The sequence below is a fragment of the Thamnophis sirtalis genome, unplaced genomic scaffold (genome assembly GCF_051295495.1).
Source record: "Thamnophis sirtalis isolate CommonGarterSnake01/CBP01778 unplaced genomic scaffold, rThaSir2_p1.2 scaffold_6, whole genome shotgun sequence".
Classification (NCBI taxonomy): Eukaryota; Metazoa; Chordata; class Lepidosauria; order Squamata; family Natricidae; genus Thamnophis; species Thamnophis sirtalis.
In genome coordinates, this window is record NW_028261386.1 from 58,451,139 (window position 1) to 58,467,335 (window position 16,197).

Here is a 16,197-nt window from a genome sequence, read left to right on the forward strand (position 1 = left end):
CATCAGAAGTGACTATCACTCTTCAAGCAGCCTCCCCAACAATGTAATTTAGCATTTTGAAGGTAAAATTCCATTTTGCCTAAATATCAGTTGCACAAAGCGAAAGAACTATTTCAAAAAGTCTGTTAACACTAGCAAAGTACCCCTGCTTGAAGTGTTAAAGAAGCTGCCCTACTCTTCAATTACTCTGCATGCATGCCCAAGTGGTTGTATATAAGCAGACCTTCAGATGGCTTTTGAAGGAGCCATGTGGAGCCATGTGAGGCTTCCAAAAGATGTGGTAATTCAAAGCTTTGAGGAGAATTACTTTGCTTATAGTAGAGTGGACATTTATTTCAAACCTATATATATCCTAACCATATACTCCCAATGTGCACAAAAATAAAACAATTTTGTTCAATTTTGTAAGAAAATCCTTGGGACAATTCAATGAACATCTGTCTCTTTTCTGCAATCACTTAACAAATTATAAAGCTAGGTAGGAAAACTATGTTGATGTATTTATGGTATATATTGTAAATTAAAAAATGGCATATTTCACAAAATATGAGTTCTATCCAAAACAGCCCTTTTTCTATACAGTCTTCTGTCAACTACATTTCCTAAAATCTGACTACTACGGATTGGACATATTCTAGTGATGTTACACAGAAGCAGCCAGTTTTCTGATGGGGTTTTGGCTCTATAAGGGAAACACATATTTTTTGCCCCAAATTTAAAACAGTTTTAAAATAGTTTTTCCGTTTCCTCTGAATGTTATCCCCAGATCCACCCTATGAAGCAGGTTACTCTGAAACAGTGGCAGACCTAAAATCACTCCGTGAGCTCCAGAGTCAAGTGGTGACAGTAGTTGTTCTTCCTCAGCCCGGAATGTATCACAAAGAGCTGGAATGTTTATGCCAAAAAGAAAACACATTTTTAAATTATAAGGATTGTATTGGCAATGCAAAGAATGGACAAGAAATCATCACAACTGATACATGAGTTCAGAGAACACATACTGTAAACATTTCTTTCAGCAAGACATTTTACCTCCTTCACAGACCAGTAAGAGAACAAACAAGAACAAGTTGAACTATCCACTGATCAAATCTTTCTAATTTTCTCTTTGTACTCTTGACATTTGGGCTCTGAATCAACATGAAGTCGTTTTTTTCAGGACTGGTATAAATTTTGTTTTAAGGTTTCTAGGCACACACTCTCTTAATATTTTTAAATCCCTTAAATAGTTTCCCTAGGAGAAAGCCACAAAACAGGGCCTCTAGTTACAGCCAAAGTGAATTAAATCAAGGCAGATAAGTTGTGTACCACTGACTTACTCATATACAAGCGTATCTACCAATCACTCTTTAATAACAGAAACTAAAATCAATCTTGCAATGAAATCTTCCTTCTGAAATATTCTAACTTGTGATGAATTTAACTAGAAATATAATCTGAAAAATTGACAACATGTTGTATTTAAAGCAAAATGACTCTTTGACCTATTGGTTACATAATGATAGTCAGGTAAAAAGTGACAAAGTTTCTTATCAAATTATTTTAAAACCAACGCTATGAACTGTAGATGTCAGAGATTATTTAATCATTGTCACTTCCTATTGCAAATAAACACTCAATTTGCTGTTTTACCCTCTAGCCTGCTCAGGCAAACAATTGTATTGTATGGGAAAGCAATTTATTTTGAAACATTCTTGCCAAAAGAATCTTAAAAGCTACATCTTTGTTTTGGAACTCTCAGAGAGATTTAGCAAATCTCAGAACTGAATCTCCAATATTAAGTGCTTTTGTATACTTCAGCGTTTGAGAGAAATGGGGAGCTTTAAACTTCCATTCTTCCCAATATTTTTTCAATAGAGGAATCTAGAAATAAGATGGTATGAGATGTTGGCAATTAAACTACATAGCTGCTATTGCTAAAGTGCAATATTAACCTATACTATTCTTGAACTGGCTCTGAAAGCTAGAACTACTTCTTTTAGCCAAGATTAAGATTTACTGGCAATGTGCAAACATTTCTGAATTCAAAATATTGTGAGTTCAATACAGTAGTTTCAAACATTCTAAGTGTTCTGAAACATCCCATTGTAAGTATAAAACTATTTCAAACTTGAACAAAATTGTTTTCAGACTTAAACAGTTCCAGTAAGAACCACCATTCTAAACTTAGAACAATTCTTTCAATCACAAAACATCTTGAATTCAAATATTTTGCTCATTTCTACAGTATGTAGAATTTAAAATTTCTCCTGTGCTAGTCAACTTTAATGGAGATAAAATCTATATAGAAACTTCTGCTTTCCCACATCAAATCCATTTTTGACCATTTTCTTTAGGAGCTGAGACCTGGCTGATGCCTTCACTTACAGGAGAGTCGTATTTCTTTTAAGACACAACCTAGGCAACACTCTCAATTACAAAATCAATATCTTCTTGCCAATGTGTGCAAAGTTTCAGTTTTAAACTTCTGAAGGCCAAAAGAAGATTCTTTCTTTAGAAGTATGCAGCTCTTTCACGGGATCTAATTTATATAGTTCCTCTAAAGCCAATTCTCTAAATTGCAAATCTCCTTTACTTTCTGAAGGGAAAGTACTGGGTATAGAATTCAGAGAGGAAAATACTTGGACTGCCATATTTGAAGGTGGAGCGTGAGAAAAAGCATAATATATTCACTTGCATAGAAGCATGAAAGTCCAACTTTGTACCTAAATTACTAATTCAAAAACTTTAGCTGTCTGGTTCCTTCCTGCTAAGACCTGAACTCTCAAAAACCTCTAGGCTGCATTCACAAGCCAAATTACAAAAACCAAGTACACTTCTCAGTGGATTCACAGAGAAAGGAACAAGAAAGATTATTAAAAGTATATTCATTTTTCTGTCCTTTAGTTTTGTCAAAAGTTGTCTGGCCTTCCATTTTACAAAATGTCACGTGTTCAATGCATCCTCTTCTTTTGTTGCCTACTAGTAGAGCCCAGTTGTCCGGAGGAGGGGGGAAGCCCTAGAAGATCCAGTGATGATCCATTCAGAAGAACGTGCACTGCTCTAGTCTTAATGTGGCCAGGAAGCAGGTACTTATATACTGCACGGTTTCCAATCCAAAGCTTTCTCTTATTTCTCTTGGACCGAATCCTTATCATCCAATCGAACCACTTTGAAAAGTATTTTTCTCTGTGGCTCCCTGCTGACTATTCCACACCTGGGTCATTCCCCATACCCTAAGATGTGACGAGAGAGTAATCACAGGGTGAAATGTTGTCTGATGAAGGATAGAACAGTTTCTTTCGATAGTTTCTCTGAATCTTCTTTTTTCTGAGAGTCGTGCATTTTGATACCATCATCCCATTCCCAGAAGAGGCGACCAAAGTAACAAATGCTGCATGCAAAAAAGATACAAAAGAGTGTAAATATTTGGCCCGACTGATGCATTCATTTCAATGATAGATTTATAGTCATCCTTTCCAGCATGAAAGGTGGTATACGGCACCATCCAATTTTTCCTAGAAACAACTATAAGCAACGGGTTAGGCCGAAAGATCATGAATGGCATGCAGTCACCACTGGAACCTTCATAGCTATGGGTGTCCCTGGTCCTAAACTAACAGAATACCATCGACACTGATTGTAGGTATAAGGACTCCCAATCATGAACATTTCTAATTTCTCAAAAGTATCAGGGCAAATGTATGTGCCTGAGCCAAGTAATCATGGACTGTACCAGGTTAAATCAGAGAGACGCATTCTTGCAGGGCCTATTGACAAAAACTTTAAAGAAAATATAAGCATAATTATTTAATGAGTATTATGAGAATTGGCTCACTTACAGTACTATTGTTTTCATAAGCACAGCAATACCTATCACGATAAGCTAAGTATGATGCAGCAGGGGGCCTGAAATATAAAAATGCTCATCTGAAACCCGAGGTTCTGATACAAAAGAATTTAACATTTATATCACACTAAGGCTCTTTTTATAGGCCTTTGGCATGGTGTACATTTATTTTCAAAAAGAAACAAATTATATATGCTTAATGGTATCTAGCCATACTAATAAAGGAAGCTTAGGGTTAATATGAGGGGTCTTTGGTGCTGAGCTTGCTTGTTTTCTTGCAGACGTTTCATTACCCAAACTAGATAACATCATCAATGCTAGTGACTGATGATGTTACCTAGTTTGAGTAATGAATCGTCTGCAAAAATACAAGCAAACTCAGGGAGCACCAAGGACCCTTCATATCTACCCATTTGTAAATCTGACAAAATATGAAGAGTAGAAATTCTGTCTATAACTTCACAAATTAAATTATTTCTTATTCTGACGTTCAGTTAGTCTGCTAAATTTTTATTATTAAGACCAAGACAATCCCTAAACTTAATCAACATGTTCCTAAAAGGCTATAATGGATTAATGATAGTAAAGGAAAAGAAAGAAGGATGGGAGAGACAGAATTATGGATTATTCATATTTTTATTGTTTGTTTTTTAAACCTGAATACATACAAATATATAGAAGAGAATAGTCTCCAAAATAAAGGAAACAGTACTCTGAGGAATTTATTAAACTCTCACTTCTTCAGCCTTTATGGACACAGCAACCAACTCTAAAAACCAGGGGCAGGGAGACGAACCAGTATGGTTAGGAACTACGTTAGGTTGCATTACCTACAGCAGGGCCATTCCAGCATCTCCATTCTAGATAGCCTGATTGACCCCATTAAGGGAAAAGATTAGGTAATTAAAATCCTAATCAATGTCTACATGTATATATGTTTGTTTTTATACATTTCCAGATGTATTCTTCTGTCGCAGGGTCAGCATGTCAAGAGTGAAACGTTTCATTTCAGCTTGCCATCAGAATTGGGGGGGAGGGATTGCTTTAGAATGGATTAGTTTACAAAAGTGAAACCTATGATTCCGCTGAAGACCATGAGTGCCTTAAACCTTTTCAAGGACATCATGACGGGTGGAGTTGAAGCACACAGTTCCCATAACAAAATGAATAGCAATAGCAATAGCAGTAGACTTATATACCGCTTCATAGGCCTTTCAGGCCTCTCTAAGCGGTTTACAGAGAGTCAGCATATTGCCCCCAACAATCTGGGTCCTCATTTTACCCACCTCGGAAGGATGGAAGGCTGAGTCAACCCTGAGCCGGTGAGATTTGAACCGCTGACCTGCTGATCTAGCAGTAGCCTGCAGTGCTGCTTTTAACCACTGCGCCACCTTGGCTCTTATGAACTTGTTTACATGGACTATATGAGAACTTGGGGGTTTGGCTGGGGAAATTATCATTTAATTCTGGTGTCTGGGAACCTCAGAGTGAGTTTTGCTTTGACATTATCATGCAGTGTATTCAATAAACAGTAAGATTTTCAGAAACTGAATGGAAGTTTTATTTGGATTCTTGAGCTGGATGGTGACACTTACATACCTCCTATTGTTTCACACAATTACATTGACTTAATTTATTTTGTGGCATTAGCTTTACATTTCCCCAATGATAGTCCATAGTTAGCAAGGAGGGAGAGGAAATCTGCCAAGAACTGCAGTGGAAATGTCTATTTTAAGCTGGATTTGTAGACTTGCAGCATTAGAAGTCAGTATCTGATCAAAGATGGAGAATTTTTTGTCTTTACTCCAGCGCCTTAATTAAATGTCTAACTTCACCTAGATCAAATATTCTGCAGAATCAGAAGGACTGCTATTGCAAAGGCACCCAAACCTAGACATAGAAGATAAAATACCAAAAACTATTTTATTTGTATATCATGTCAGAAATAGATGGATGGGATGACAGTCCAAAATAGAAATCGAGAATTTTAAAGCACCTGGCAAGGGAAATGAAGTAAACTCCCAAGAATATATAAAAATGGATTACATAGAAAGATCTGACAAAATAAATGCAGTAGGAACCATAGCAATTTTCTAGATAAAAGAAACTCTGTAAATTCAGAACTTTTTATAGAATTGTGTGCTCATATAGGCACACCTGTTCCTTATTCTTACTGAACAAGTACTCCAGAGCTCAGATTCGCTTCTTGATTTGAGACTGCTGACAAATTGATAAAAACCAAGCACTTCCAGCAAGAAATGTAAAAGCAATTACTGGCATTTAATATTCAGTCTATTTAGTTACAGTATTTTAAGAGATTGATTATTGGACTCGAAACATTGTGTCAAGAACATATATCAGTGTCTAATTATAAACACACTAAAGCTCACATGGTAATGCAATGCATCCATTACTAAAACCACACTCAGAATAGTTCCAGGGCTCAAGAAGCTTCCTTCTACTAGTGAAGTATTGTCCGGAAAAGTATTTGGTGTGATGATAAAAGAAGAAAGTTTGCACAAAATATTATTTACTGTTCTTAGAGAGCAAAGAAAAGAAGCTCAAAGGGTTCACATTATCTGCCAAAAACCATCACTGAAAGAGGAGGAAAACTAGAAACAAATCACGGAGATCACAAATCTTGGCAGTCTTGGATGCGAGAACTATATTTCACCTTCATTAAAAGGAGAAACCAAAGAATAATATATTTACTATGCTATCCATCCATCCATCCAGTTACCCCTTTAAATGTTCCCCCCCCCAACTATTCTTTTAATTTAAAAAATGGGAAGCTGCAATGCTGCAAAGATAAGCATTAATCTTTAGGATCATGTTTCTTGAAAAAGTGCATCTGAATCTGCAAAAAAGAGGGATGGCTGCAGCTCACTTCTGTTTGAAATCACACTCATCTACACACTTTCTACACAGCAGAAAGCATGATGGAAACCTAGAAGTGATAGCAGGAAACAAGATGGTAAATAAATGAAAATTTTGTGAATATCCATAACCATGATGGCAACCTATCTCCGCTCCCACCCGAAATAATAGCAGTTTTAGAAGTGCGCCCTTACCATGTTCTCAAAATTTCAAAAGTGCAAATATCAACTAATTTCCTGTGCCTGGTTGAATGACAAAGATTGGTAAGGAATAGATGAGAAAACTTACAAATTAGGCACTAATAAAATTGTTTAAACTATTTTGAGAAAATTGAGAAAACAATTGTTCTAAAATTCTTACAGAAATTCACGTGAGAGATTCGGAGAAAACCCTGAAGTTACAGAGTGAGAAAATGGAAGAAAGATAATAGAGAAAAATAGAGAAAGTTTCATCAGAAAGTTATGAATGAGAAAAGCATCTCTGAGAAATAAATCTGTACATCTCTAGCTGACAGGAAAAAGAAAATCCAGCCTTCTTTTATGGCATAAAAGCAGAGGGAAGTGAACAGTTGAGCACATTTCTTACAGAAAGCAGCTGCAAATGTAAAGGAAGTCCACAAGATCAAAGACTCTCATCTCAAAAGAATTTCAGGCAAGTAAATCAAAACAAGATTTTTTTTTTCAAAAATACAAAACAGAAAGATTGTGAAGCTGACTGAAGGCTACAAGAAACTCCACAAATTTAAGATCATAAAGCATTAGGTTGGTTGTTGGAATGTTCACATCTTTGTTTCTTCCTTGACTGATAGAATTGTGTCCTGGTTGAATTCCTCTGAAGTACTGATCAGAGGAAGGGGTTTTTCTAAAAAAAAAAAATCTCCCAATAAAATAATGAATTAAATTTAATCAAGTAGAAAGACATCCCATATCCATTTCCAAAATACAGACTGAACAAGGCAATCTGCAAAATATATTTATGTGCAAGCTGTAAAGCAATCTGTACTTCACATGTTGCTTACAAGTATCTTTAATGTGTCATCAGATGCAGAAAGTCATTTACAACTACAAAAAAAGCTCAGACATCCAAGATGGTGCTTTGATAAAAGGAAGAATAATTGTAAAGGCATAAGAAAGAATTAAGGAAAGAGCTATGAGTTAAAATATAATGTAAGCTCATTATACAGTAAATTACAAACAAATTCAAATGGAGTTTATTTATAAATGATATAAAGAGTTTAACTGAAAAACAGTTGATGCAAATGCAAATAGCAAATGCAATAAGTGGTATAATATATAACAAACTAGCATCTGGACCTATAAACCAAAGTGATTTGCTACAGCTCAATTAAGACATTAGAAATGAGCAATAATGAACTGTCTTCTTACTTCTCTCTTAAAGTCTGAGGACTTCAAATTCACAACTCACTCTCTTTGACCCGCAGGTTAGACTGCAGGACCCAGCGTAGAAAAACCCTTTTGCTTGGAATAATGAATTAATAATTCATGTCTCTATAATCCTTTAAAAGGATGAAAGCTGACAAGAATCAGGATCCAAGTAGATACCTGTGCTGGAATCTAAAATATCTCACCAGGGCTTATCAGACTAAACAAATTCGGTTGGTAAGGAATGCAATGCCTTAGAAAGTGCATTGATTCAGAATTGTCTCATAGGTTTTTATTTGCTTTCTTTTTTTTTAGAAATTAGTATAAACTTTACAAAACAGAAGGGAAAATAAATAAAAAGTTCTAAGGTGATACTGCATCTAGCTTTCTCCTCGTGGATAAATTGCTACTATTTGCAAATTCAATACTCACTGAAATGGTGCTACAGACTCTGGAGGCAGTTCGTACGTGGCAAGCCGTGTTGCCTTATTGTAGAAAAACTTTCTGTTAGAGGTTTTGCTGAATGCCATCGTCCAGGGGTCTTTGAAGAAAACCAAGAAGTTGGAATCAAAAAATGAAAGAAGAGAAAGAAACACATCCAAATTTCTAACTGTACTGTTCCTTTGTACCATTCTCAGCAAACGACTTAACATATAAACTATTGTTTGGCTAAAACAGCATAAGAACATCAAAATAGAAAAATAGGTAATTTCCGTAGAACAGCAACCACACAATAATCACAGTACAGTACTTCATTTTTTAAAATTCATAAGCAACCCTGCTTTGAACTAAAAGGTTGTGAGGTGGTTTTGTGCCTGTTACTAATGATGGCTGGCAAGGAGCACAAATAGCATATGAAGAAGCTAATTACAGCAAATATATTTCAGCAGTTTAAAGTTCTTTTCAAGAAAATAAACAGAAGAATCCAAGAAGCTCTCCCTTGGCCTCTAAAATTTTCTATGCATTTTCTACCACCTGAGGTAGGAAGAAAAGAGATTAAAATATAATAAGGGGGCAACAAATCAAGAAGGAAATTCATGTTTGTTTTTTCTCATTCTACAAAGCAAAAATAATAATTGTCCTTACTTAATTTTCTCAACATTGCGCGCGCGCGCACACACACACACACACACACACGGACATTGACCCAACTACAGTGCTCAAATTCCAGGCCTCAGGCTAGACTATTATATCAGACTTCGCATGAGTAGAAATTGATTTACCGCTGACAGTCCGAACAATGTACAATCCAAAAGGTACAAAATGCCTGTCATCACGACCAGTGTAGGATAGCCGTGGGATTCCACCTGAACTCTTGATAACCTTCATTTCTAACCTAAGTTAACAAACATGTGAAGAGAAAGAGAGAAAGAATAAGAATGAGAAACAATCAGTATCTTTGCATAAACTGTAAGAATCACATAAGCTCTGACAGTCAATATGATTTGGTAGCAGGTAAAGAGGACTTGGACAAAGAAATCTAGTTTAAATTCTTGTTCAATACAAATTCAGGGTCGGCCAAATCAATTCAATACCTTAGCTCTCTATCACAAATAGTGATTTATCTCAGACAGATGCTGTAAAGATGAAGAAATCATAAGGTGGTTGGGGCCACAATTTTTGGATGAAGCTTGGTACCCTTTTTTTAAAAAAGATAGATTCTACTTTCCTCCAAGTATTGGAGTCTTGTTCCTAACATTATGATGCATTTTCCAAGTTCATCATGAAACCCTTTGATAAAACATGGGTTCTGGTTATGTATTCTGAAGCCTCAAGAACTGCAGAGCTAATAGAAATCCCAGCATCCATCCATAATTTGAAGTGTGAATTTTGAGTAATGAACATTGGCATACCTGGAGGGTCTTTCTCTGTGCGCTGCGGGAGAGTCCAAGCATGGGTTTAATTAATCTGGTTGCCCAAGGACTGAGGTCAAATTCTTTGGCCATGCCTCCTGTTCCTCCTTAAGGCCAGTTTTTTAACGATCCCTGGAACTGGAAGGTGCGATGAGATGGCGTGGAGATCGTCTGGTGGTCCTGAACCCTGTGCCTGCATGAGCCTTTGGGGCTGCTACCACTGAGCCTTGCCCTTGCCTGCCATCCTGCTCCTCCCTTTGGCCTTGTCCCTGATGTTGGTCCTTGGCGGGCCAGAACTATCATGTCCTGAAGGCCCCGGCTGCTCCGATGTGGTGGTAGGCATCTGTAGGCCGGATGGATTAGCCAGTTGAAGCCCTTTCACAGTAGCCAAGGGGGAAAAGCACTCCCGCTGGGAAACACCGCCCAAGCATGCCGCAGGGGTAAAAACACCGCCGCATGGTTCCTGCAGCCTCGGCAGCCGCGTGGTCACTCTTTGCCTTACTGGCGCCGCTGCGGAAGGTAGTGGCTGCGCGGCAATATCCGGTGGAGAGGTAGAGGATCTGGAGAATGACTACGCCAAAACAACACAGCCAAAACAACACAGCGGCCAAAACAACACAGCCACCCGGAAACAAAAATTTAAAGTGTGGGTGGTAGTGGCGCTGCCGGTGACCCAGACAATGCCCACACACCAGTGATCCTCCAGGAGACGAGCCACGCAGAGAGGCGTTGCCAACAAAAGGGCGCGAAGCGGAGGCTTACCATTGGCCACCGCGCGCAGAGGGAGGATGAATCCAAAATGGCGGCCGCAGCCACGCTAGCTGAAAAGGGAAAAAAGGATCCCGAGCTGGCTATTTTAAAACTCTGAGCAGGGGAAGCTGTCCGCAGCACCAGACACCTGCTGCGACCCCTCAGCTAGTCAAACCTCCGCCCTTAAGATATGGAGGCAATCACACACACCCTAACAGCTCACTCCTCCCGCTCTCACCTCCATAGCTCAAACCAATTGAAAAAAAAATACAAAGAAAATAACAATGTAAAACAATAAATCTGTGCTCAATTTGGAGAGTCCAAGCTGAATTAAATCAAAAGAGCTGGACCTCACTTAAATTCATCCTGAATGGACCAGACTGAATTAAAAAACTAACCTTGAGGAACAGAAGGCGTGGCCAAAGAAATTGAACTCAGTCCTTGGACAACCAGACTAATTTAACCCATGCTTGGACTCTCCAAGCAGCACACAGGAGAAATAACTTTCTCATCCATTTCCAGAGATTAGTAGAACCTTGAGGCCGTTACATTCATTGGAGATTGGGGGAATGCCTGCAAAGGCTTTGAATAAGGGTATTGAGGGACTCAGAATATTATAAAGTATAATAAACATAAAAACTGTGAGAGGAACTAAGGTCAAATTCTTCCATGAATCTCTGCCATAAAAGAAATTCATAGCTTACAAGAGGTAAAGTGATGAGGAATGTTGATGAATGGTATTTTATCCCTACGTATGACTGCATCAGTGGTGGGATTCAATTTTTTTTACTACCGGTTCTGTGGGCATGGTTTGGTGGGTGTGACATGGCATGGTTTGGTGGACATGGCTTGGTGGGTATGGCAGGAGAAGGATACTGTAAAATCTCCATTCCCTCCCCACTCTAGGGGAAGGTTACTGCAAAATCCCCATTTCCTCCTGATCAGCTGGGACTGAGGCAGAGAATAGATGGGGGTGGGGCCAGTCAGAGGTGGTATTTACCGGTTCTCCGAACTACTCAAAATTTCCACTACCAGTTCTCCAGAACTGGTCAGAACCTGCTAAATACCACCTCTGGACTGCATCCAGATTAAACTGATTTTTTTTTTAAAAACCAGACATTTTTTCCAATAGATAAGTATCTATTCCACTCTTGTTTTAGGCAAAAGTGACATCATCATACCACTCTGTGATTGTTTTTTTAACCCTATTGATTTGGCAACAAGGAATAAACGATTTTCCTTCCAATACACACTCTATACGGTTTCTTTTATTCTGGCAGGCTGGCCAATCAAACCTTAATAATACTGCTTTCCCAAACAGTACCAGAATTCTGAGTTTTCAATCTGAAAATTAAATTACATTTTTAAAAAAAATTCTGAGGACTTACCTCAGAAAGATCTTTTCCATATCCTCTAGCCTGTACACTTCCTTCACTCTGTGGGGAAAAAAATCAGTAAGCTAGATAAGTAAGCTCCAACCTTTAACTGTCTCTAGACTTCCTATAGCCCCCTTCTAGACAGAGTTGGGAACAAGCTATGGAACTTTTGCTGAATATTTGTAATACCTTGCCCTTTAAGCATATGATGATCCCACAAAAAAGGAAAAACTGCAGCCTTCATGATTAAAGAGAAAATATTGAAAAAGACTAAAAAAACAATATATAGTAAACCACAAAGAGTAACTGCACATGGTTTTTAAATATTTTTTCATTAAATCAAGATCATTATAGAATTGAATCTATAGATCTAAACATTTCTGGATGCAACAACACCAATTCAGTTGGTAATTCCAGATAGCAAAGTCTTTCTGCTGAGCATGAAACAAATTGTTATAAATTGTTGCTAAACAGAAAAATGCAGAATTATTCGTGTACAGAAAATTAAAACTGGCTTTTTGAAATTCTGTTCCAGCAAGTATTGTACAGTGTATGCTAAAAATCACAACCTAGGCTTGCTTTTGGGGGAGATGCTTTATGGTCAGTGGGGACTACAAGTGCCTTGACACATCATTGTAATGTCCTTGGCAAAGATTTTTCGGAAGTAGTTTTCACTGCCTGCTTCCAGGGGTTGAGAGAGATGGACTGATCCAAGGTCACACAGCTGGCTTTGTGTCTAAGGTGGGACTAGAACTCACCCAGTTTCAAGCCTGATGTTTTAACCACTACACCAAATATGCTTTCTTTAAAAAGCTTTACTTGATATAATCTGCTCTTCTAAGAGCTGCTTCTAAGGCGGCTCTTAGTGATGAACAGGCTGTGGTCTCCATTTAGCCTTCCTCTTTGCCATGGAATTTATATAGACCGTCTTCAGTCTCTCTTCCAGTTTATTCCCAATGTGAAAAAGTCCTCCCAAAGTGAACTGAAAAAGCTTTCTCAGCAGGCCAACCCCACCTCTACCCTTCGTCATTGTCCAACGGCAATAGAACATGTCAAAACTCTATTCATTATACTTCATCCTCATAACCTCAAAGCCAAGAAGAATCCAAGAGGACTTGTTCACCTGATGGGACTCATATCTGGGCGGCTAGGTTTAGAGACAGCTTTCACAAACTTTTCTGCCAACTGAATTCTGCAATCAGAAAGAGAGATTTATACATGGTACGATATTGGAAATGACAATTAGTAGAACTTATATAAGATTTTTCTGCAGTGTCTGCTGCGCAGATATTCCCAAAACAAACATAAAAAAATGATTGGATTTAATAATTCAGGCCTCTTCTGAAGAAAAAGTGATTAGTTGTTACCTAGTCTTCTTTCCTACAGGCATCTCTCCTTTGATAAAGTGGACAAAAAGAAAACACAAAGGTCTGCTTCTAATATTGATCTGAAGAACGGTCTTCAACAGTGCAGATGAAAAGTTAAAAGGAGCTCCACTATCCCACAAAAATATTTATGTAAAGATCTATCCAAACTCTACTTACCGCTGATTGAAATGCTGCTCTCTAACATTACTGCCATTCAGCACCAAAGCGTCCAGGATGTGGATGGCGTTGATTTTTCGCTGGGCTTTGCCCTAGAAAGAAAGGAAATTAGGAACATCTCAAAGTGCTATTCCTTGTAAAAAATGTGCATATCTGCATATAGTGGTAGTCCTCATGAGTGACCACAGTTTATTTATTAAATGTATATGCTGCACCTCTCACTTTTTTAAGCAACCGTAGGTGGCTGAATCTAAAATTTAGTCTGTTTCAATTTGGACCAATATCAGATTTTCAGCCAGAGGGATGGAGAGCTGGAAAATACTCAGAACAGATTGCAGTAAGTTGGGATCAGAAATTCAGTCATTAAGCGAAATCGTAACAATGCTTAATCTTACTTTGGGGTTGTTGTTTTTTTTCTTTACAGACCTGCAAAATTCATAAATGCAAGGATTTGTAAAGTTATTTTTCCATCACTGTCATAATTGCTAACAGTTGCTGTGTGAGCCAGTTGCTAAGTGAGATCCACTTGCATTCAATCTCACTGTTTATTTCAGTGAGATTAAATAGGACAATTTTTAATTGAAAGGTAGCCCTATAAATTTCTCCCCACTACCTTCTCTTTTATGAACCTTAAGGTCAAAAGCAATTTTATCTTCTGACTGACTTTTATATATTCTTGGGGATTTTTCCCTTTTATTGATGTTTTATTTTATGGTGTGGTTTTGGATTTGCAGACACGCTTAGAGCCAACAACATTATTTCTCTAGAATTATCATGCCTGCAAATGCAAAGTCACTCTGCCTTGGAAGTATGCAATCTGAATCTGTTCAGCCTCCAGCCACTGGGTCAACACTTCAACCGCCTCACCTGTTTGGCCTAGAGATAAGATGCATAACTGAGCTTTTCTCTCCCTCTGTATTTCAGCTATGTGGTGCTTATTTTAGGGATTACACTACAGGCTTTATGTGTTTTTTCCTACATCATTCAGAAGAAACATTGTCATTACTTTTTTGCTACTGCGGCCACAGTTACTCTACTTTTGGCCAGTGTTTCTCACCCTCAGTAATTTTTAAGATACGTGGATTTCCCTTAGTTCCTAGCGGTCTATGCATTTTAATGTTGCTGAGGCTGAGAAACTCCTAGCCAAACATAAGGAATCTTTTTTTCTGTCAAGGGCTAGATATCCTGAGGAGCAATTTACTGGGAGCTGCACAGTGGTTATAAATGGGGCCAGCAGAAAGATTGATTAGGGACTATGACTTTGCTCTCCCTCCCCTATCTTTTCATCCATCAGGGAAGGAAACGGGGCAAAACATTTTCGAAAGAAAACAACTCTGAAGGTCACCGACCTCTCCTTTCAGCTCAGGAACAATTTCCACACAAAGAAGTGTATCCCGTGGCAGTTCTATCTTCAATTCCAGTTTGGTCCAGCGATCCGATTGGCGACCAAGCCAAGTGTATATCTGAGACTTCTACATAAAAGCAAAAAAGAAGGTAGCCGGATTAGAGGCAGAAGCAGCCCACCAAAGAAACCATCTGCTCTCAAGCAGTTTGTAGTATAACAGGTGAGAGAAATATGCATCCAAAGTAGGATGATGTTTTAAGAAGGATATGGAAGAGATATTAGGGAAGACATTAAACATTCAGTTTACTTAACAAGCCTCTCTAGCTATTCCCAAAAATGTGACAACATAAGAAATATTAATTATTATAACCAAAAGTCAATCAAATAAGCAGAGGTATTTTAATTTGTCTTCAAAATGACAAGGAAAATCCACCAGTCATACTATCAACTTGGTAACTTTTTGTTTGTTTTGTGTGTCTTTGAGTCAGTGTGGACTCCTGGCGACTGCCTGGACAACCAGAAAGAAAAATATACCTAATCTAAACAAATTCGCTGTTACTTAAAACATACTATTTCACCTACTGATATTAACCAATATGTTTAATTATCACATACCCCTAATGACAGAAGGAACTTCTGCTCATTTCCCGATACCATGCATCTGTAATCCAGCACGGGTCGAATTTTGTGCAAAGTTTTTGAGTTGAGAGGAGTTGATTTATAACTAAAGATCTCTATGTTAGTACCCTAAAGCAAAATTGAAAGAGACAGAAAGAAAGAGAATTCCACGATTTATTTCAATATGGTGACCTCCAGAGATCTGATCTGTAACTTTCATCAGTCACGTCTACTGAGCATGGTGACCAAGCATAATGAGAGTATCTGAAAGAGACTAAATTGAGGGAAGTAAAGGGCTAAATCTACAACTGGGATTAAAATACATTACTATGCTTTATGTACTGAGATATCACAATGTGTTACCTTCAGAGGCTATCAGCACGATAAATGCTTATCAGCCTACCTATCTTAGCATAAAGTAACTTCCATGAAGCTTGTTCCCACTTTATATATCCCTTTTCCTAGTTTTAGAAAAGGCTCAACCAATGGCTTCTAACCATAGTGTCTAATGAAAGCCTTTCACAGTGCATTTCAAGCCAGCAGCTTTACAAGAATGTAAACCAAAGAGCAACTGACATTAAGTCTGGCCAGGTAATTTTTTTAATCTTTGCTTTCTATGAATG

At 37.9% G+C, this 16,197-nt stretch overlaps 1 protein-coding gene across 1 annotated transcript in view; it reads right to left on the reverse strand.

Annotated features, from left to right (window-relative positions):
• Nucleotides 1–915: 915 nt before the first annotated feature.
• The window catches only part of CMTR1 (cap methyltransferase 1), a 47,188-nt gene continuing 31,906 nt past the window's right edge, over nucleotides 916–16,197 (reverse strand). The window contains exons 17-24 of the mRNA XM_087717921.1: nucleotides 15,572–15,703; nucleotides 14,961–15,083; nucleotides 13,612–13,703; nucleotides 13,191–13,259; nucleotides 12,080–12,127; nucleotides 9,312–9,424; nucleotides 8,521–8,629; nucleotides 916–3,373 (exon numbers count right to left, since the gene is read on the reverse strand). Of these exons, the coding sequence (XP_087574047.1) occupies nucleotides 3,238–3,373; nucleotides 8,521–8,629; nucleotides 9,312–9,424; nucleotides 12,080–12,127; nucleotides 13,191–13,259; nucleotides 13,612–13,703; nucleotides 14,961–15,083; nucleotides 15,572–15,703 (822 nt within the window). The 3' untranslated portion in view covers nucleotides 916–3,237. The remainder of the gene's footprint in view (nucleotides 3,374–8,520; nucleotides 8,630–9,311; nucleotides 9,425–12,079; nucleotides 12,128–13,190; nucleotides 13,260–13,611; nucleotides 13,704–14,960; nucleotides 15,084–15,571; nucleotides 15,704–16,197) is intronic.